General features: G+C 42.6%; 1 protein-coding gene across 18 annotated transcripts in view; it reads left to right on the top strand.

Annotated features, from left to right (window-relative positions):
- The window catches only part of cacna1ab (calcium channel, voltage-dependent, P/Q type, alpha 1A subunit, b), a 149732-nt gene extending 133078 nt beyond the window's left edge, over positions 1–16654 (top strand). For 9 of the 18 annotated variants that reach the window (XM_040045198.1, XM_040045203.1, XM_040045200.1 and 6 more), the window contains 7 exons: positions 25–160; positions 1485–1598; positions 3338–3355; positions 3822–3857; positions 7638–7836; positions 9844–10082; positions 11257–16654. In XM_040045198.1, the coding sequence (XP_039901132.1) occupies positions 25–160; positions 1485–1598; positions 3338–3355; positions 3822–3857; positions 7638–7836; positions 9844–10082; positions 11257–11985 (1471 nt within the window). In that variant the 3' untranslated portion in view covers positions 11986–16654. The remainder of the gene's footprint in view (positions 1–24; positions 161–1484; positions 1599–3337; positions 3356–3821; positions 3858–7637; positions 7837–9843; positions 10083–11256) is intronic. The other 9 variants (XM_040045210.1, XM_040045209.1, XM_040045208.1 and 6 more) reach the window with 6 other exon arrangements.
- Positions 16655–23259: the final 6605 nt, after the last annotated feature.

Raw genomic sequence — 23259 nt, 5'->3', positions numbered from 1 at the left:
TGTGTGTGTGTGTGTGGGTGCCAGACCTCCTGAGGGTGGCATGACTGAGAGCCAGTCATGGGTGACGGCCAAAGCCCAGGAAATGTTCCAAAAGACGGGTAACTGGAGCCCGGACAGACCCTACCCCGACGACCTCCACGACAACCGTCACAACCCCCAGGTATAATGACACCGAACATGCATGTTGTCACCGTGGTAACATCAGTCTAAACCCAACCAGTCCCTGCTTCCACACTGGTCTAGTAATATCTGTGGACATAATAGAGAAGGATGTAACTATAAGACTGCTTCTAATTATTTGGAGGGAAGAAACAGCAATCCCAACTCAACAACCTACTTCTGCAGGGTTTTTCAGCTTGTGTAGCTACTCAGTGACCCTACTTGCTATTACGTTTTTCTAAAGCATCTAACATGTAAAACTTCCTGTTAAATAAATACAGTTCAAAACATTTTAGAGGGTTTTCTCCACTTCAGTGTCCGCTGCTAATTCAAAGCTGAAACAATCTTATATTAACCTGTAAAAATGTTCAGAGCTCTACATTGTAAAGTGAAACGCGCAGCTTTCTAAAGAGAGCAGTTAAAGACAGGTAAGGTGTGTCACTATGCTCCTGGTTTCCTTTGCTCCTTGGCGAGCATTTTATTTAGAAATGTCTTTTTGTAATTATCTAAGCACACAAGTGGATGGATAGGCATCTAAGCCATGGAAGACACCTTTACAGAACTGGACTTTAGCACTTAATCAGCTCCTTCATTCCTGCCGTTTCGATGTTGCTGCTGTTACTCCGCAGGCACAACAGCAGTCTTTTTCTTTTTCCAGATGTGCCCACTTTTCTCCTTTCGTTCTCTTTCTCCATCTTCCTCCTCCTAGTCCATGTTCCCCCTGCCTTATTCTCTCAGTCTGACCATCTTCCTCTCCCTTGAGTTTTCCTGTTTCCTCTCCAACCTCCTCTCGAGTCAGTGGCTTGAAGTTTACAGATGTGTTTTGTGACCTACACCTTTTCCTCCCCACTATTCCTTTACTTCCGCTTGTCTGTTGGGGTGCTCCTACTCCCCAGTGCCTCGTCTCCCTTCTGAATCCCATGACGGCTGCACAAAGACGAAATGTGAATTACAAGTTGTGTAAGTGGGCTGTTGAGCTCTTGAGATGCTCCAGTTTTCAGAGGGTTGGCAGCTTGATACTAAAATAGTTTTCCAGTGGTTCCAAAGAAGTATTTCCTTGTTGGATTTTGGATCTAAATATATTATGGTTATGTGGTTTTATAGTTTATAAGCTGACCTAATCCATCCCCACACTAAATTTATGCAGCTTGTTGCATAAATTGTCCTATTATTCGTCCTGCAATTGAAAAAAAAGAAAACTAATATCATATGAATAATCCTATCCTTGTAACTCATTAACATCATGTCATGCCCCTCGCTCGATTGGTCAGTGAGTCTCCCCCTCAGCAGACAGTGGTCACGCCCCCTCTCATTGTGTTTTACAGACGGTAGAGATGAGGGAGATGGGGCGGGACGGGTACTCCGACACTGAGCCCTATCACCCAATGGATGGGCATGGGCGGACCCTCTCCATGCCCCGCCTCTCGGCAGACAACCAAGTGAGCACCTTCATCTCACCATCACTCACTGTCATCCTCACTCTCTCACATTATGCCTGACAGCTGAAGTGAATTGGAAAAGCTTCTCTCTGCATCCTAAAACAAATAAAAAGGAACGAGTCTGACATCATCTAAAACCTTCTCGTTCGAATAATAATTTTTCATATTTCTTAAAGCATTTCAGGTAACTCTGGGTCTCTGAATGAGACGTGCCACTTAGGATGCAATGTCAGGGCAGGAGACTGCTGTGAATTCACTTCCCTCTGTCTCGTTTCCCTTCCCTCCTCTTTTTCCACCCATCCTCTAACCAGCACTGCCTCCCTTTCACCCTTCACTCCTCCAGCAGCTGACCCATCACTGCTCATCTCCAAGCTCCATCTTTGAGCAGCACTGCAGAATGTAAAACTGGGTCTGAAGGCTGGATCAGTGTCCTAGATATGTATATTAATATACATCTAGAAGACCTGTGTGTAGAGAATATTTAACCCCTCCCCTGTCACTGCTCCCCGCTCCATTTCCATTGAATCCTTGGTGTGTCTGTCCCGTGTGAACTGTGGCCAGAGTCACTCTTCAGCTGCGAAATAAATAAAACTCAGCGTCTGCAACACTTAAAGGGAAACAAAGCACACGGTTGTTGACGTGAAAGTTACACATAAAGGGGGTCATCCGTTCATTATACTGGGCCATGACTGACAGGATGAAGAGCGTGATCTCAGCTACCCACGCTGTCACTGAAGTGAAGCTGTGGCGTGTATGATGATGGGTGCACACATGTAAGGCATGCCTTTTTTTAACTGACAAAACTTTGACAAAAAAAAGATTCGATACATCTGCAGATCAGGTTTGTGTATCCTCACTTAACTGTGGCACAAAAATCCATTCCAACAGAGAGCTTTTCCAGCACTCCACAGTCGGAGGTGTGTTAGCTAAACCTGTCACGCCAAGGCAGGTGTTGCAATAGTTCAGTAAGGATCTAATTAAATAACGCAATAAATCTGCTTTTTACTTTAAAGAAGGATTATTGAAACTCAGTTAATCAAACATTTCAGCACATGTCACATACAGCGCTTGTGGACCTACGTACTTACTTTGAAGCCTCTGGCTGCAGTTACACACACACCAACACATTCATGTCCACAGCATTTCACTGCATCACGTCATGTTGCTCTCACTTTGGTATGTTGGTTCCTTCATAAGGCTTTTCTGTCCAAGCAGTTGGAGTAAACAGCAGGATTGTGTACATAATAAAAAATCAGCTTATACCTTTTTACTTATGTTTCTGTGGAAGCACTTATTAAATGTAACGTTACAATAAAGCTAACGGTTATCACCTTACCCTCACATTGTTGTACAGTTATCCAATGGCTGTGATTTATTGTACTGTATTGTCTTAGATGCTTTTCATATTTAGTATCTGCGCACCAGTATGCACTCATTAAAGCAAACGCTGCCTGACCCAGGTCTGTTACCTATACATTTGAACATTGCTAAGTCTTCAACTCTGAAAAATAGAGTTGAGGTTTAGTGTAGTTTAATATGACGCTGCTTTGAAACGAAAAATGTCTCTATAATCGTAAAGTATCCAGAAGCTACAGAAAGCTAGCTCGTTCTGTAGAAAATATCCTGTGCGTGTATCTGTGAGTGTGTATCTGTGTTTAAGCGTGTGTGTTGTGTAAACAGTATACATGTGCGTCTGTACACTGTTACTTACTGTATTCTAACACTGCTCTGCCTTCCAGAGTGCTCGTGCTATTTCGGTAAGTGTGTGTGTGTGTAAGAGAGTGTGTGTGTGTGTGGGGGGGGGGATGTCCTCTGTCTCCTCTTGCTCGCCCGCAGATCTCTTGGCTCTGAAGCGTGCTGCGCGCTAGACATCCTGAAATTAACTGAACTCTCTCTTTCTCTCTTTCTCCTGTCTCTGCACCCCAACTCCTCCTTCATTTCTTCCTTTATATCATTTTATTGTATTTCATTTTTCATCCTCCTGTGTTTTTGTCCGACATCCTCATCTGTCCTCTTCAAAAAACAAATCCTGTCTTTCTCTCCTCCACAAATCACTGTCTTATCCTGTTATCGATTTCTCTCTCTCTCCATCCTTTTTTCTCCTCGGGTCCTGGTGGCTATGCTACGTCGGGCCTGTGCTCTGTGTGCGTGTGTGTGTACGTGCGTGTGCGTGCTACACTGCTCTGCTATACGTTATCATCTCTGTGTTCGCCTGCTCTGCAGCGGAGGAGACACAGGCCTCGCGGAAATAACCTCAGTGTATGTACCTCTTGCTCTATCTCCATCTGCCCTCTCCCCCGCTCGTTTCCTCTGTCTCTCTCTGCCGGTCTGTCTTTCCAAACTGGATCTGCAGCAGATTGTAGTTTTGCTGGTCATTTCACCCCACATCAGGTGCCATATGGGTGGAGCTGAACAGCAGTGAAACAGTTCGACTCGCCTTTCGGTGTTAAAGAAACTGCCCCTGCCCTGGTATTCAGGGCAGTTTGCATTTCCAAATCCTTTTCATTTTTGCAAAATTTTCAGCACTCTGTGTGGCCGACATTTGTTCTTCAACAGCCATTCAGAGTGTTCACGGGCCATGATTGAGTTTTCAATCAAACATTGAGATGGAACCAAGTGGGTCAGTCGGTTGAATGGAAATTCAAAACCTCTTTGCTTCTGCTCATTCACCAAATATTCCAGTGTTTCCAGAGTGGCTGCACACTCAAGTGTTCTGAGCAAAGGGTATTCATCTCTTGGACAGAAACTCAGCGATTTCCCCAAATTTCAGATAAATCAAACGTCTATCTAGTTTTCAAAAGCCACCATTTTAAGTGCTGTGCCACACTTTTGTGTTCATGTCTGTAGACACAATATGAAAGTCAGCATCAAGCAGGAATTTTATGCCTTTTTAAAAGAAATCTCTGTGTTGTCTGCATATAGTCGTTTGTGGTAATGGGTTGTGTTCTCCTTCATTGATGCACCTGTAGAAAAAGTCAACCTCTGTATTACATTAATGCAGTGAACCCCACCCATCTGGCACTCGAGCCTCTTTGATTCAGCTTTGACCTAATTGTCACTGTTCAGATCTACTTTGATCAGGCCTTCTCCTCTGTCTTCCTCTTCTGTCGGCTTTTCTTTGAGCTATCTGAGTCTCTCTTTTTCTTCTTCCTTTTTCTCTCTCGAGTTTGCTCATGTTGAGCTCGCTCTGCGCCCCATTGTTTTCACTCCCTGTGAGAGTTTCACAGGGGTTCAGCTCATACGCAGCGTCTGTGTGTGCTCGTCTGTGTGTGTCTATTACCTGTGCATTTGAATCCTTTGCATCACTGCAGACCGGGTCAACAGTGTATGATGAAAAGCATGGACTGCCCTGATATGTGACTGTTGGCCAGTACCGGGGATAGGCAGGGTGCCGGCATGTCAGTACTCATGCATGACGTGGCAAAGTCTCACTGTGGATGCGAGAGAAAGTGGTGTGCCAATGAGGCAAGGCGTTGCTTTAGTCAAAGCCTGATGTTCAGTAGCATAAAAGGTGGCATGAAAGGCAGAGTGTGATGCTCATGATGTAGCTGCGTTGTGTTCAGCGCCTTACATTAAGTTGCTTTCAATTCAAAATTAACAGTATAACTAGGGATGAAACAAAAATGAAAAACTGAAAAAAACCTGCCTGATGAGGCGTTAATGGACTAGTTTACTGAGAGCTTGGATGTCTACAAGAATGTGAGTCAACTACTCTCAAAAGGTATACAATAAGACCACAAAAGAGACTGATAAACTAACTAAAAACCAGGGAAGACTAGTCAAATCTGGCAAGTCGGGTCAGTAGTGACTAAATATTGTTATTCTAGCCAAAAAAGTACCATCTCACAAAGACACACTCCAGTGCTGATTGTTCTCAGTCAGAATTTTCAGAACATTCCCTAAAACTCTGCTTTGACAGTCTGACTCTTGGGACATATTCTTGGGGAACAACCTTTTAAAATAAAATAAAAAAAAGACAGATATACTCCTGATCATGCTCCTCACCTAATGTGCCGTCTTCAGATTTGGACACAGCTGGACTTTTCCACTCAAAAGTTCTGTTTGGTCTCTGGATTATAGCCAGAAATCTTGCTCTCACAAAGGGTGAAGCTCCTCTACGTCGAGGGTGGGTCAGTTTGACACAGAGTTTGATCCTCTCTGTGAAACTTGAAGATCCATGTTGAAAACACTGAAAGTGGCAGCAGGTAAAGTTTCTGCGATTTGTGGGTGTAGCAATGCAACTTTTTGATATTAGCTTTGGCCTTTGTAGTGTCCAAATAATGGGGGGGAAAGAATATAACTTTGTAAATATCTAATGGTTTTTAATGATATTTATTTATTCTTCAATAAAACATTACTTTACAAAATGCTGTTTTGTCAAACTCATCAACTTAAAATGGAGAAATGAGGCTTTTTGTCAAAATAAACTATTCGAAGTCCGACACAAGTTTTTCTGTGTGTGTGTGGGTGGATTAAGGGTGTACACATTTCTGTACTGCCAGCTACTCAGAGAACATGCATGGCTTGTGTACAGAAAGTCTGTAAGTGGTGACATTCGTCTCAGGGCGGAGAATCCTCCTGTGTTTGTCTTTGTCTGGCCTGCTGCTTGCAGACTGACCTGCTTTATCATCGAGTTAATGTGAGGCTTTGTGGGGGTTCACAGTGTGGGCAGGGTCTTTTTCCTGATCAGAGAAGCCTGACAATGAACCCAGCAGGAAAATCATGTAGAACTGGTCCCAGTATATATGTTGTAGGTCACATTTCAGCTGTGAGTAGATGAGATGAGTAGATGAGCCTTCATAGTGAGCAGGAAGTAAATCACATCACCAGCTCACTTTTGATATTTGTTTATTATTTTGTTTATTCAAACAAACAGTGGACAGTGAAACATTTTGTCTCATAGTTTTTTTAGTGTAGGATTTTCCTGTTGAGTTCTTGAAGAGCTTTTGCTCTGGCTCAGAGCGCCTAGAATGATGGATTGTCTTATCCGCAGAGTGTCCATATTTGATTTATATTCGATCATACTTAGAAAGTATGCATGTAGTGAGAAACAAGATCAGTCTTTGAATAAGATGTAACCCTTGCTGCTCTATTGTCAGATTGGCGTAATGTTTTCCTCCCACACCATCTTTGCATCATTCTCATTAATGATGAGGACTAAGGCTCTCCTTACCATGTGTTTCATACCTCTGGCATGACATTTATGTCATCCAGCTAATTAAAATATGCCAGTTTGAAAAGCAAAAGTTACATAAAATCTGTTCTTTTTCATGGCTATAAATATATACACATTTTTTAAGAAATGCCAAGTAATGTGGAATTTTCAGCTTTGCATTTTGTGTTTTTAATTATAAATCAAACCATAAAAAGACTGTCTGGTATCTCAACCCGAGTTTCATGTAAATGAAATATGGCTGCTGTGGGGAAAAGCACAATATAGCTCCTCTGTGCATGTGAGGCATGGTTTCTAAAGCTCAACCTCATGCTTGTTCTCTGTCGCGCTACCCTTTTCTCCTCTCCCTGTGAGTTCCCTGTTTATATCTGTGCATTTCATATCACCATATTTTGGTGAAGAGGCATGGTGTCACATGCTGTTTCATACTTAGACTTAATACTAAGGGATTTCAGGTCCTTTCCTTCAAGTTACATGAATGCTAATGCCGTTAGCTGGGGTCAGATTAGGCTATTCAGAAATCATATTTAGATCTGTATAGGTCACCACACACTACAGCACACAAGCCAAATATTCATATTATCAAATCAAACTGCACCTTCTGAAATCCTGAATTGCTGTCTTGTTCCGAACCACCACGCATCTAAATCAAGAGTTGGCATTGGATCATAAAGCACTTATACTCAGCAAAAGTCACTGAAGTGACTGGTGTCCTTCTCAGACATGAGGACGGACTCCACTCCAGCAGTCCAAGGCCTTAAATCTCACTTCTTTTTATCTTTCTCTCCCCTACCTTATGATTTCTCTATCTGCCTCTATCTCCCTCTTCTGTATTTTCTTCTACTCTGCCTCCTTTGTCCTCGCAGACCATTACTGACACAAGTCCGATGCGTCGCTCCACGTCCAGCCTAGTTCATGGGCGTACAGGCAGGGGCGTGAGGCTGGACGACTACTCGCTGGAGAGGGTGGTGTCTGAGGAGGGGAGACATGGAGGACGCAGGCACAGGGACAGAAGCCACCGCACCTCGCAGCGCTCCCTGACCAGATACACCGACGCGGACACGGGTGAGTAACTCAGAATGGTTATTTCCTTTGAAATCAGACCAACATCTGCACCAGTGTTCAGTTCACCAAAGAAAGATGAGCCATAAATCTCAGTGTGAGAGCAGTGCATCGTCTGCGTACAGATGGTGTGGCTAAGCTGACTGGTGTTTTGATTGCTGTGGTCAGACTGTCATGTTTAACACCATGAGAAGATCCCTAAAACTGTAACTTTCCATATTTGAGGGCTAGTGTTAAAATTAAATTATGTAAATTGGTTGTACAATTGGCATCATGGACAATCACAAATATAGGGCAAGTTTGTTGTGGCTGTTCATGAGCATTTGACTTATTTGTTGATTTAACTTTGCTTTTATATGAAAAAAAAACTGTGGCTTGGAAATAAGTAGACAAAATTATAAGACTTCACGGTTAATTTGGAAAATATGTTATTGTCATTTCATTACCACAACTGCAAAATAAGTGAGTTAAAAATGCTACAAAAGACACATAAGCAGTCAAAGCTCAGTTCAGCTAAGCTAGCTGCCTATCACTTAGAAGAATACTTTACTTTACTTGACTCACGGCAACCTTAACATAGTTGTGGTCGAGGGGAAGTAGCTATAGAAATCAAAAGTGGGGTTTTTTTGTACCAGGCTATAAACATGCTTATTCCTTCTCTAAAGTTAAGGACTGGAAGGTCACAGGAATTGATTTAGATTCAAATGGATATTTTAAAATTAAACATTAGCCTCAAGTTCAATGTTGTTTTCATCTAACTTATTACGTTTAAGGACCAAAACATGTCCAAAGATTTATTGCAACTGTGTGCAATGGATTTGTAATCTTGCTGCCTTTGACTTCAACAAGGGTGACCATGTCTGCAACTACCTGCCATCTTCAAATTAACATTTTTGCATCAGAAAGCTGTTGCCTTCTACATACACAGAAATTCACATTAACTGCTTACATTCAGAGCCAAACCTCATAGATTTGAAACAGAAAATGAGAAATTCTTCCACAAATAGTGACCTAGTTGCTAGGTCCATTATTGGGCAATGGTTTAATTGCAAATTGACTCAGCAACCTTGCTTTTATAAAGGAATAGAACCAAAATACAATCAGCTGAGTCTCCTATTGCAAAGATCATGTGACAGATGTGTTTTGCTCATAATTGCGATACGTTGACACTGCATTTATGCATTAAATGGTAATGGTTTACAAACCTTCACCAATCAGTGGTTCTAGTTAGTCCTAGAAGGACCATAATTGTTTGGAGACAGGTTGTCTCCCACCATGCAACCTGTATAATCACCTCGTGATCGAAAGTGGTCACTGAGCGATTCAGAGTAAAGCCCAATGAACCTCTGGGTGACCAGATGGTGACTGCAACTACTTGCAGTTGGTTTCCGACAAAATAGTACCTTGATAGTACCTTTTAAGATTGCAACATATGGACATTTAGAAACTTCTACATATAGTACTGCGTGCAGTGTTGTTTGCAGCTAGGTCAAGAGTAATTCAGCAGCAGTTACTCCATTTACCTAAGTCAACATACATTTACAGATCATCATATTCACAAATATTAGTGCAATTCAAATTTTGGCACAGAGAAGTCCTTGAAAAGAACATTGCACAAGCAGACAGCCCACTTCACCATTAATTGTGAGTCCAAATTGCATGCTTCAGCTGTAAAACTAATGCAACAATGCTGACAGAGTTAACCTCTAAAACCCTTTTATAATTGAAGAGCTCTCTAATCTAATGGAGAATCCTCTGCTCTGCCACATCGATTCTGGAGTGGAGATGTTCTGCATTTGACTGCACAACTGGAGTGGATTTTCTTCTTGCATGTTTTTGCAGTTTTAAGAACTTTAGCTTTACAGTAAACATGGAAAGTTTATCGTGTTAATCAAGTGGATAAAGGCTTCTTGAGAATTAAGAATATCTTTGAGTAGAATTTTTGTTAATATGTTCTCAAGGATAATAAAATTATTGGTTTAAATGTAAACTGAGACGTCTCTTTGCCAGGCCTGGGCACAGACCTCAGCACCACCACACAGTCAGGTGATCTGCCACCCAAGGAGCGCGAGCGGGACCGTGGCCGGACCAAGGACCGTCGTCACCACCATCACCATCACCATCATCACGGCTCCATGGACAAGGAGCGGTACGGCCACGACCGCCACGACTACTCCCACAGGCATCCCCACGACCGTCACTGGTCCCGGTCACCCAGCGAGGGGCCTGACGGACGAGGTCACAGACAGGTGGGCTCCAAAAGCAAAGATTATTGTCAAGGTTCAGCTGTTTAATTTCTTTATAGAATGTCTCATCCGGAGCATTTTGGATTGTTTGAGATTTTCTCTATTTCTGCATAAGCACGAGACACTTTCTCTTGAGCTTCAGTTCACAGACAGATGACTTGATCTGTTGATTTTTATTTTGGTGGCATTAATAGGACATCAGAAAAGGCCTAATACATGATCCTGTCAGCACCCGGTTTCACAGATAGGATAAGGTCCTTATGCTGGAATGCAGTAATGTCAGGATGGCCTTTTACTGCTTAAAAGTTACCCAGTCTTCTTTTGTGAGCTCCCAGCCGATCCCTTTGGCCGACCACTCCTGGGGAGGATAATAGTGGTCCTGAAATTCATTCTTTAAAGACAGTGTGTCTAACTGTGGGTTGATGAAATCCAATATCTTCAGAAATAGTTCTGTAACATTTCCAGCCTAATGAACATCAACAACTCACCCTCTTTTGCCCTGAACGATGTACTTCTGCAAATACTTTGAGATGATCAGTTTAAAAAAATAATTACTGGCTAACAGGTTCAGGTACTATTTATTGACAGCCAAGTAACATTGGGAAGAGTCAAAGTAGAATACGTCACATTTGCAGGATCTGCTTTTAGGGCTGATATTAAAAACAAAAAGTTTTAATTTCATTTTTGCAGAAATATAGAAAAGAGTACACAAAGTCTCAAGCACCAATGTAAACATGCAATTATAGTATGGTATGACCTGTTTTTGTCTTAGATCTATATTTTGATGTACTTGGATCTTCTTATTATGACTTGAGGACAGTAGTTAATCATTTCACATATATTGTGACCCTTAATCTCCAGTAAGAGTTCACAAAAGGTTATTTCCACACTTCTATTTATGGATGTCAATCTCTCTTTTTTCTGTTATGCTTTTTTTTCTTTGTCACCATTTCTCTGTCCATTTTTCTTCAATGTGACATGTGGCTTCTTGATGTCAATTTTTTGCTTCATCACTATGTTTTTGGATGATTTTTAATGGTGTCTATCTATCCATCTTTCTATCCATCTATCTCTCTTTCTTTCTGTCTATCTATCTCACCTCCGTTCTGTTCTATTCTGGTCTCTGTTGTTATTGTTGTGGTGCGTTTTGATTTTCCTTGTTTACATTTTGCTGTAGGGCAGTAGTTCGGTGAGCGGCAGCCCGGTTCCCTCTACCTCGGGGACCAGCACTCCAAGGAGAGGCCGCCGCCAGTTGCCTCAGACCCCTGCAGTCCCACGCCCACATGTCACCTACTCCCCCGCGGTCCGCAAGCCCGGCTATGGCCCCCCAGGGCCAGGTCGCCTGCGTTCACCCTCTCCACGACACTTCTCCCCTCCAGACCATGACAGAGGCTACCACCACCGACCCCCGTCACGCCACGCCTCTCCCCACCACGGGGGCTCTTCATCCCGGCATGGTTCGCCACGCTCCCCTAGGCACCAGTCCCCGCGCTCGCCCCTCCACGGCTCACCCAGGTCACCTCACCGAAGCCGCTGGAGCGGGCCTCCACCCGGGGACAGCCTGGAGTGTGACGGGCCCTTCTACGAGAGAGATTATGAGTATGAGCGTCACCACGAGCCTCCCGCCTACGAGCAGAGCCTCTCCCACGGCAACCCTCACCCACATGGAGGAAATCCTCACCCACACCCACGTTCACCTAGGACTGCCCGCCACGGGCCTCCTCCACCCCCTCAACCGCATCCACGCAGGGTACCCAATGGTTACCGCTCATCTTCACCTTCCCCACACCGACGGGGACCACCAGGGGTGCCGCCACACCCACACCACCGGCCTGCCCATGCCAGAGGGCCCCGCAAGGGCCTGCATGAACCTTATAGTGAGACGGATGAGGATGACTGGTGCTAGCAACCATAAAGAGCTTGGGATATGGCAGGAGAGGAGAAGAAGAACAGCAGTCTCCAGTGCTCTGGCCTTGGATATGTAGACTAAAAGAAAAAACAAACAAAAACAAAAAACAAAACAGAGTGGTGGGAGGGGTTGGATACCCTCAAAACCCTCTACCTTCAGCTCTCAGACTATGAACGAGTGGAAGGGGTGGAGGGGAGGGGGGGGCAGCAGAAAAGCCTTTTACACATTTTGTGTAATACTCAAATGAGTGGCAGAGCAGCATATGGGTAAAAAAGAAAAAGGGACCGCCAAGGCCTGGACTCAGTTTACCTCTGCTTCTTTCAATCTCAGAACTACACTTCCCAGAATCAGCCTTGATCATCAAGACCTGGCTGCAGGAGGAAAAGAGAGGTGTGGGAGTGCAAGCAAGGGAGGAGCACGAGGTTATTCAAGTGCGATGTTATGAGGCCTAAAAGCACTTCTCTCAGACTGATGCCTGATTGCTTAGATTTGCTAGACGTGTGCTATTTGTCACTGGCCAGACTGCTACTGTAAAAGCCTGAAAATGAGCTGGAACACAGAGTCCGCCGCTTAGACTCTGCTCCTAGACTGATATGTTTAAAGATACATCAATTAATAAAAAGCCAGGACCCCCCCAACCCTTACATGCCAAGCTATGCCTCCAGAAAATCAAACTTGAACAATGAAGAACACAGTGAAACTTTACATGACAAACACTGAAAAGAAAAAAAAGGGAGAACAACCACTTTATCTAGAACCTTTTTCCTGTCCAACTGACAGAACCAGGAAGCTCCGCCTATACTGCAAAAACCAGCCAATCACAGCGCTGGCTGATATTTGATGAGTTTTATCATCTCTGTTTACTGTTAAGGACTCGCATAGTGCTGATGGAACTGATGTGACATCACTTCCTGTCCAGCAGATGGTGGTGATAGGAGTAGTAGTAGTAATAGTGGTGGCAGGGGGGAGAGCCACAGTGTGGGCTCACTTCCTGTTCACTTGCACTTGTGGGCTGGGCTCAGGTAACTAGAGAAAGGGAGTCGGACACTTTGTCAAGCCCCTTCCCTCTCTGTTACTCAACAGAGGATGACCCGACAGGAAATGACATCACACAGTTGAATAGGGCGGAGGAGAGGAAAGGAGGGATGGGAAAAAAAGACTAATTTCTTCAGTATTTCTTCTGTCGTTTACTTCTTGTTCTTCTTAGGACATTGGAGCTTGGTTCTTCTGTTGCATTCGCTCAGCCTCCTTTGATCTTTTTCAGAGCTCAAAATTTGATGGAAACCTGCATGACTGATTAAATACATATTAGAGAGGAAATCTAACTGGTGTGGGTGGGACCTGGGGGGCTTTGTAGGAAACTTTGCATTTAGGTTTACAAAAGAAGCTCCCTTCTTTCCAGCTCTTTCTTTCTCTCTCAGATCTCAGCAGAAATGTTGTTTTGTGGTTTCTTTGTACCTGAAGCAGGTTTTGACAGTTGGGTATTTTATTTGTCTCCGTTTATGCCCAAAGCTCTGTTACTGCAACCTGTTAGAAGACAAGGAGCACCTTAAAGTTTCTGTCTGCACTTGAGAAACAAGAGGGAGAAAGGGCATGGAGAAGCGAACCTCTAACACACTTTATTTATTATTGTTAATGATGACACTTTTATGAATAATGATATCAATGTCAATGCAAAACGATGGTGACAATGATGATGATAATGGTGATGATTGGTTGAATTGTTGCTGTAGATTTGTTGTCATGTTATTTGGAGTTATGCTGTGTATGCTATGTTCATCCTGTTTACATCCATTATGTTATTATTCCCCCGTTCAATGATGTTTATCGGGTTCCTGATGCCTTGCTGCAATGTTTCAAGTCAACTGCAGCTTGGGAACTCTTCCTGAGCAGCATTGTGTGCTATAATGCAAATCTTTAAAGACACACTTTTTTCTCTCTGGAATGGTGGATTCGGAGGTCAGATGGACTCTCAGTTATCTGACCTGAAGTGGTTCAAAAGGGGTCATAACTCTGTCAAGCCAACCCAAAGATCAGTAATTTAGGTTCAGAGTCAGAGGTAGGACAATTTATTGAGAGCCGTGAAAACTTTGTCTTCTCTTCACGCTTAAGAGGTGCTCAGAAAAGGTCATTTTACCGAGTTAAAAGTTCTACTGAGATTGAATTCTCCCACTTGCTGCCAAAAAAAAGCTTTTCAATCTGTTGGGCTCTGCAGTTTTGTAGTGAGAACAGCACAGTATTAGTGGTACAGTGTTGGTGTCGGTCAGTATTTTTGCCACCAGGGGGCAGTGATAAACATACTATGTTATTGGCCCTACCTTCCCTGTCTACAGGACCGTCTCTGAGCCACATCCTAGTTTCAAGATCAGGAGTCAAAGCTGATCTTTACCTTATATCTTTGCAAGATATATATGTTAAGTCCTTGTGTTTCGCAGGAAACATGGATGCAGCCCGAGAGACAATATCTGTTTGTCAGTCCGCCCTTCCGCTTGCTTGTCTGCGCCAATGCTGACCATCCACCCCACCCTACAACCCCTTCTCTCAGGTCTGGCTAACCAGAGTCAACTAGTCACCCCAGTTCAGTCACATACGGTTGTAGCAAACCATTCCCTGCCAAAACCAACCTCAGTATCCACCGACCTTCTTTTCCCTGATTTATCCTTCTTTTGCTGTCCATTTGACGTCTGTTCTTTCAGCTTGGTAGAGAGTGATGCTGAAGGTTCAGGACAGAAACACTTAGGACTAATAATATTTCATCCTTATTGTTATGAGGGATAACACTTATTGAATATTCAATAACTCTAGGACAAACTGATAAAGTATAGATAAATATAGTTGATTACCTACAGATAAACCTAGATATGATATCGTAGATGTAGTTATAGACAACAGAGTATAATTAGAGTTTCAGATAAATATTTATTTTGCATACCGATCATGCTCACAAAGAAGTCAAAGAATCGAGCTACTCTTAAAACCTCGCGCTGTTTGCAAAAGCCAGAAAACAAACCCCAGTCCACGTGTTGACTCTATGCAGACCTCATAGGCATCCTCATCATATTACTTCAAAAAGGTGAACCTACGACGCAGTGGTTCTGTAAAACAGGCCGAGGAAACGGGAACATGCAGATCTGAGAAAATGTGAACACTGGCACCGATGTTTTTTTCCCCAGACTTCACATGACATCACACCCCCACAGTTCATGTACCTCTGTAGCTGTCTTTTTCCCTCCCTCCTCCTGATGACGAATCCCTTTTTTTCCTCCACAAATTTCTATTCTCTCCAAAAGATGTGTTGCCTCCAGGCCTAGTAGTTGAGCATTGCGTAGGAAAGATGTGGATTGGGGGGGTGATTGTTTTTTGTTAACTGTTCATTTGCTTGGTGGGCATGAAGGGGCGCATAACACGAAACCCCCTTTCTGTCCTCACCTACAATCAAGAGGTTACGGCAGGTGGGGAATGTTCCCCAAAGCCCCCTACAGAGCCACAGTGCCTTCTGTATCCGAGTCAAATTTGTCATGCCCCATCTTGTCCATCGCTCACCCCTCTCAACCCTTAACCCACTGTAGTAGATGAGATCATCCACACTACGCCTTAAAAGTTGAGTCCCACTGGCGCCCATGCTAGCATAGAAATGGGGAGAGTGGTGACTTTAAAACTGGGCCACAGTGAGGAAACGGTCAAAAGGCTAGACTCGAAGCAGGAAAGCCACATCGCATCCAGAGTGGGACGGACGACTTTAAAACTCCCATTCAGACATACAGATTTTTGTAAAAGTTGCCAAAATCCTAAGAGATCCACACAGTTGGAATCAAAGCCTTGAGGTTTTGGCCTCTACAGACTAAAATGACCATCATTTCAGGATCCTGCTAACTGGCTAGCCCTCTTGGCTATGGTGTGGCACCATCTCGTGTCCATCCCAGAGATGTCCTGGGTCCAGTTTCAGGCGGTGTAGTGAGAGCTTCACAGAGGTGCACGGCAGTTTGCTTACTTCTCAGGTCCCTCTAGAGTTAGGTAGCTAGATAGAAAACATAAAGAGTCAGCTACACGACAACACGCAGGCGTCAGATTGAGTTATTGTATGGTTTTACCTGGTGTGGTGTCAGAGGTTGGAACGGTAACCCCACCTTTCTGCTTTCACTAGCACATTATACACCGACTCCTCTCCGTCAACAGCCCGCCGACGCACCGACACGCCACACTGTTGACAGGCAGGCATTAAAAAGCCACCTCCATTTTGGCTCCATGACACCACTCGCTTGTCCAGAATTGTAACAGCAGATCCAAAATGGCCGACACACAACACTGCCCTTTTGTGAAAGCATGTTGTGTGTGAGCATTTCCAAAAACAAACACCGTTCTCTTTGACGATAAAAGATCAGTGAGCATTTGATCTTTATTAGTTTTTGTGGGTGTTTCTCTTTGTTTTGCACGGGATTGGGGAGGGAGGGGAGGGTCTGCAAGGTTTTTTGCTCAGTCATCACTTCTCTCCACATCTCCTTCGCATCTTCACCTCTGGCTTCTGTCACCTTTCTAAACGTGTGACTAATCATTTCTGGATTTTCTTCTTCCTTGTGGGATAAAGGAAAACCGAACAGATGCACCAACCCATCCGCTCAGTTGGCTGTGAAATTGTGTCAGCGGGTCAGTCGTGAGGCAACGTTTCGAAAAAACAGAAATAAGGGCTCTCTTTAAAAAAAAAAAGAAGAAGAAGAAGAAGAAACAGTACACCGTGGGTTTTAATGTACAGTAGTGCTGCCAAAAGTTGTGCTTATGTAGCTGAAGCCACTCTGTGGTCTCCCCTTTGTACAGCACTAAATGTGTGCATGCGTGTGTGTGTGTGTAAGGGGGGGTCAAGAGCAAGGCAGGGGAGGGACGGGTGGGAGGGGCCGAAGGCAATTTCTTAAGAGGTTTTGGTGACTCCAGGGGATGGAGGGGGGAGTTTGGGGGAGGGGAGGACAGGGAGCAGCAGCAGCAGAGGTCATAGAGATGTTTTACACAATTTCACAATGGCACTGGACCATTTTTCAGGCTCATCCTCATCCTCAGAAGCCATGTTTTCCACCGTCAACCCATCCACGCTTTGTCCCGCTGTGAGGAAGGCGGGGCTACTGCTGCCATAAGGAGACATTTCCTCTGTTTGTGATGTCTGTGACAGTGTGTGAGTGTATATGACTGAGCAGGTGTTTCGAGTGGCGTCCAAGTGTGTTTAGTGCTGAAATCGATTTGTGTGATTAATCACTAAGCCTTGTCATTATTATACATATACGTATCAGGTTTGTCACGATACTAGAATTTAAAAGTCAATACTGATGCCATGGAAAATCCTCAGAACCAATGTCAATACCACAGGGAAAAGTGAGAGAATATTTTTAAAAAGAAACATCAACAGCAAAAGTACTTTTAAGTTGTGCGAACGTGTGCAAAAAATACAACATTGTTGTTCAGAGTTATGAGCGTTATCTCCTTCAGCTGTTGAGTTGTCTGCTAGTGTGTGAAGTTGTGTGTCAGCTGGGGGAGGCCAACACGGCACCGCTGGTATCAATACTGTTGCCAGTGAATATCTGATTGACTAATAGCTTTTTTCTAATAAAAATCACTTCAAGCTTCTAAGATTTTTGGCAATGGCTTAAGAGTTCCTGTTAAAGTGCAGGTTTGTTGTAATGTGGATTACAAGCATTGAAAACACATTTGCCCATTAGTGTTCATTAATGAGCCCGGTCTTTATTTGAAAGGAAGAAAATAACAGTCAAGTTTGGTTCAAGTTAAATAAGTAAGTCTAAAGTAGTAAATGGTTTTGGAAGGTTGCGTTGGCTGTCTCTATAATCGACTAATCGTTTCAGCACTAACTGTGTGTGTGTGTGTGTACATGTGAGAAGATACGGGACTGGGTTTGCATGCATTCGTCCGTTTATTAGTGTGTGTGTGAGTGTGTGTGTGTCCTGGCACCATCGGCTACAGAAGGTAATCCTCAGTGCCTTACACTGTACAGGACACTAAGATGATTTCTTCATCTGAGATATTCACAGCGCACACACATTACGTTTTAACGTCCTCATTGCCCATTGGTAAGGATGGTGTGGAGGGGGTGTGTGTGTGCGTGTTTGTATTTTTAAGGGGTGGGTGGGGATGGGGTGGGGCTCGGTAGATCATCATGTCACATGTGTCACCCATCGTCTCCCTCTCTCTCCGATGCCATCTAATGTGTATATTGCCTCTGTAATTCTTGTGTATACAATCCATAAAGTTTGTGGAAAAACTCACTGTGTTCATCAGATCTCCATTCATTCTACACTCGTGTCGCTTCTCTTCTCCCTCCGTCCCCTCGGCCTCCCTCACCATGTCATACCACCCGTGAACGCAAGGTGGTGGGATTGAGCTTTCACAGTCATCGCTCATTGTGAAACGCCCGTGTGGATCGGTTGAGTGAGTTGATGCTTGTGTGCGCATTTTTGGTTTGGAGGCGTCTGTCTGCCGCGTGTGCGCCTTGCTCAGTTCCTCGTGGAGCCTGGCAGGTGTTGGGGCTGAATTTATTCACTTAGATGAATAATTTGTAACTCAGATGAGCTCATCTGATCAGCAGTGAGAAAAGAAACCATTCTCAGTGATCCGTTTCTCACCTCAAGGAAACAGAAGAACAGCAAATACAGCCCGGCAAACCCTTACATTGTATGTTAGCGGATTAAACTGCATTTAACGTATCGATAATCTCTTTAGCAGATAAGGTCTTTACATTTACACTGAAGGAGAGAGTTATTAATGCCAAAGCATGACACCTGCCTGGTTCCCTAATCCAATCAGTAAATCGATTCTTCAGAAACACGGGTGAAATGCCTCTTGCTGTAGCCGCTGCAACCCTCAAGCAAACTCCCCACTGTTTCCATCCATGTCCTTCATTCTTCCCTCACCATCTCTGTGCTCTCTGTTTGTTTGCATCGCCATCAGCCCACCAGAGAAGAGTTGCCTCCAGAAGATTCGATTTCTTTTTTGCTTTTTGCTCTCAACGTCAGACACTGCAGGCTGATAGATCCCAAAACTGGACTGTTTTGTAGGTTTGAAAATACTGTTAAATATGTTCTTGTGAAGAAGACTCTGAATCCCTTTAACCAATTTAGGGAATATTAGTGATGCAGCAAACGAGCTATTACGTCATGTTCAAGCCACTAGAGATGTTTAATCTGCTGCTTTGTGACAGTTAGGCAACAGCTGGTGGAACAGTCACACCGAGCCAAACAGAAGGAGTTAAAGGTTTCAGAGTGACCTTCTCCAGTTACACAGCCCTCCATCAACTGTTAAAAAACAAAGGGTTCAATCTGACTTCAAGGGATCCGAATACCAGCCGATTAAAAAGCTTTGTCAGCGCTGAGATGCAAAGCTGGGAATCTCTCTGGAGCAGCCACCAGCCATCCATCGCCACGCACGCCATCCGACCCTCGACCCAGTAGAACCAAAACCAGTGCCACAGTAGTAAACCATACAGCAAGTCGGGGTGGAAAAAAAAAAGATAAAAACATAATCATACATGGCAATTTAAGATAAAAGAGAAGTATTTAATTACAGATTTGCATGTGCAATGTGCATGCCACTATGTTGGGTAACAAGTCAACTTCAGGAATTAAAAAAAATATATTAAATATAAAGAAAAAGTATATATATGTAAAATATATATAGATAGATAGATAGATGTTTTTAAGAGCAATGTGTTTCTTTTTTCTTCTATTTTTAAAAACAAAAATAAAAAAAACACAAATAAAAAAACGGAAAAACAAAATCATGCTAACAAAAAAATGGAAATGACTTTGATGATAAAATCAAAGAATGTTTGTTTCTTATATTTGCCAGTTATTTCACGGGGAGGGAGGGGGGGTATCCATGGGGTAAGAAGGATAGATAACACTTAAAATAACATTACAAGAAAAAAGAGAGAGAAAAAAGATTTTAAAAAGGGGGGAGAAGGAATACTAAACTTTTCCTGGATGATAAACAATCCCTTTGAGAGTAAAGAGCTGCCTGAACCTGAATCTGGTGATGTTATTCCCGTTTATGAATTCCCTTCTTTCTCTCTTCCTCTCTCTTTCTCACTTTCTCTGACCATCTCTTTCTCTCCCTGTTTCTTTCTCTATCTCTGCTGTTTCTACCAGTGCATTTTGTAATTTCAAACAGAACTCTTCCTAAAGAACCTGAATAAACCAGAGAGAATGCATTCTAACCATCCTCCTGTCTGCTTCATTGATGCCACACACCGTGACACCGCTGACGAATCAGAGTACACATAATCTAATCACATCTAGTTGGTGTGATAACAGATGTGAAATAGCTTGTTTTAGCTCCACAAAGAACTGTAGGTGAACTCACTGAAATCAATACAAGACTGAACAAAAACTCTCATTGCAATTCATCACATGGAAAATGCATGTAAATAGATTTCGGTTGTTCGTGAGAGGAGAAGCTTATTGTGATGTTCTGCAAACTTGAACGCAAATCCAAATGCTACAGTCACAAACTGGAAATAAAGGATGACCATTACTTACATTTTACTCTGCAGTATTTCTAATGGCCTGCAGGGTGCCTCTTCTTGTGATAAAATAAAAGTCAACTTGCAAAGAAGTCTGTAAAAAAACAACTTTCTGCCTTCCCTGATTCATGAGTGCAATAAATACTTTCCGGATGAGTTCATAGTGTCTGCTAGTTAAAAGTCTTGATAAATATTTGTGCCACTTTTATTTATTTATTTATTCTTGTTGCTAGCTGCTGTAGACTCCACCTAGCCTTGCCCAGACATCCTCCCAAAACACTTGCCTGCCTTCTTTTACTTTGTCATCTCAAAGTGAATTGTTAAGATCTCAGTAAAATAAGAAAAAATTACCCATCTGTTTACGAGGAGGTGCTGGTACCATATGACCAATGAGAAACATGAGCAAGCGTGCCAGGAGCATTTACACTGCTCAAAAACAAAAAAAAGCTGTTGTCACTTTGATTTTCAGGTTGTCTTTCCATTCAGCCCCCTGTAGCTCAATACTTTTCATTTCCATCAAATGATGTGGTATCCAAAGACATTACCCAGTCCATATAGGAATAGCTATCTAGCATGATTCTTTTTCTTACGGAGAGCTTGCTCTCCGTTAACTTTTTCTTTAAATTTACCTTCTACTGAGGACTTAGACGTCATTGATTCTCATTATGAAAAAACACCAAATAAATGAGGCACGTGATAACTCAGGGTTAAACCCTTAGCTTCCTGATACCGAGAAGAACAACAGATGAATTACTCTGTCCGTGCGAGAGTTTTCTGAGCTTTCAGGACGTATGTTGCACGATCACATGTAACAGGAGTAAATAAATTGTGTGGTGATTTAAATGCGGGGACAGTGAGCACTGTAACCAGTGGCTCTTCTTCTTGTACTGTTTCATTACTAAACCAAATTATGGATGACAGAACAATGTTTTAGAAAAGTCAGTACAATAATTTTAAACAATTATAAACATTTTTAAACCATTTATGTTAGTTTATACCAGCTGTCTACTTTATTCAAGGTGTCACAGCAAGAAGACAGAAACAGAAGTCACAAGATCAGAGCAACTTGTTATGACAGAGTAATACAGAATACATGAATAATACAGTGTTACACACTAACAGGATGACAGCAGACACACGTGCTCACAGTGAAACAACAGGAATGATGTGGTGAAACTTTTACTTAATCTGCATTTAGTTTAAAAGCAACAAACAGTATCAGGGAAACTAAGTTTGTGGGATTTATTTACGCTCACACAACTTATATTTTCACACAGGACCACATAGCTTTGGATAGCTTTTCTCCCTTGAGAAATGAAATCCTCACTTAAAAACTGTATTTTGTATTAAGTGTAATGATAGAAATGGTTTGATGAACTGAAACACTTAAGTGGGAGAAAGATACAAAAGAGGAAAAATCTTTCTCACAGCAAAAATTACTTTGAGCATTCAGGTCTACATTGTGGTCATTTATAATCTAAGCAGCTATAAATGTAAGTGTTAATATAATGATTATAATCTTTTCATGCTGTTAGCTATGAAATGACCCAAATACAGACACTTGGAATCAAACTATAATCTAATAAAAGGCGAGCTGTTTATTTGTACAAAACAAAACAAAAGGCCGATCCACACTGAGGCAAAACTAACTAGAACTAAACTGGGAAAAACTAAATGCTAAACACAAGAGACAAAGAACAAAACATGAAGTTGAAAAAAACATGAAAGTGAATAAAGGCAGACAGAGGACATGTATACTTAGAAGAGTAACATGGGAAGTGGAAACACATGGGAAACACAGCTGACACAAATGAATGATGATACAGGGGAAGCAAAACTAAACACACTGAACATGGAAACACAAGACCGTAAAAATAAAACAGGAAATAATGAGATGAAGACTGTGACAACACGAGCTTGACAATATGACTTGGAAAACACAGACAGGAAACACATAACAGTCTGGGGAGAAGGACTGATACACAAGAGGAACGTGAAACAGATAAAGGGAAACGAGGCACAGACTTAACTAAAAATCACACATAAAGGACAAACTTACACAGGAAACCGAAAATTACACATAAACAAGGGAGCATGGATGAAACCAAACCTAACTAAGACACACTAATAATAACACTAGAACTTACCATTACATCATAAGAAATCAGACATACATAATAAACTCAAAATGCTGGGTCACAGCCCCAACGCCCTCGCAAAAAACAGGTCCACTGTTAGGTGGTTCCTAGGCAACTTCATGGCATATTATTATTCATTGAAATCATTACAATATATCGTGTAAAATTCAACTTTTCCAGATATAAATTAGTCGTTACTCTCTTGAATATGTTATAGGTGCATAAATACTACAAGTAAGTCAGTTTGGCCTGTTGGTAGGTGATTGCTAGGCAACATGATCTGATATCGATAAGAACCTTCAGAGATCTGTGAAGCACCCTGTGCCAGCTTTGGTTGCGCAGATCCTGATCATACGTGAGGAGTTTCCAGACAAACAAACAAACAAACAAACAAACAGGCAGATTTACTGCACAATATTAGAAATTTACAAATGAGTTTTGCAATTGCTAAGCAATTAAACTGCAATGATTCAACAGCATCTGTCATCCAAATTCTATCTCTTAATGAGTCATTCTTTTCAGAATCTCTTTTTTCTCTATATTAGCTTCATTTCACTGTAGAACCTGGAGAGGGCTTGATTTACTACCATCTCATCACTGCTGTCACTTTAATCACTA

The sequence above is a fragment of the Simochromis diagramma genome, unplaced genomic scaffold, assembly GCF_900408965.1.
Source record: "Simochromis diagramma unplaced genomic scaffold, fSimDia1.1 OVJJ01000610.1, whole genome shotgun sequence".
Classification (NCBI taxonomy): Eukaryota; Metazoa; Chordata; class Actinopteri; order Cichliformes; family Cichlidae; genus Simochromis; species Simochromis diagramma.
Note: the sequence above shows the minus strand (reverse complement) of the source record. Positions and strands in the feature narration are given on the sequence as shown.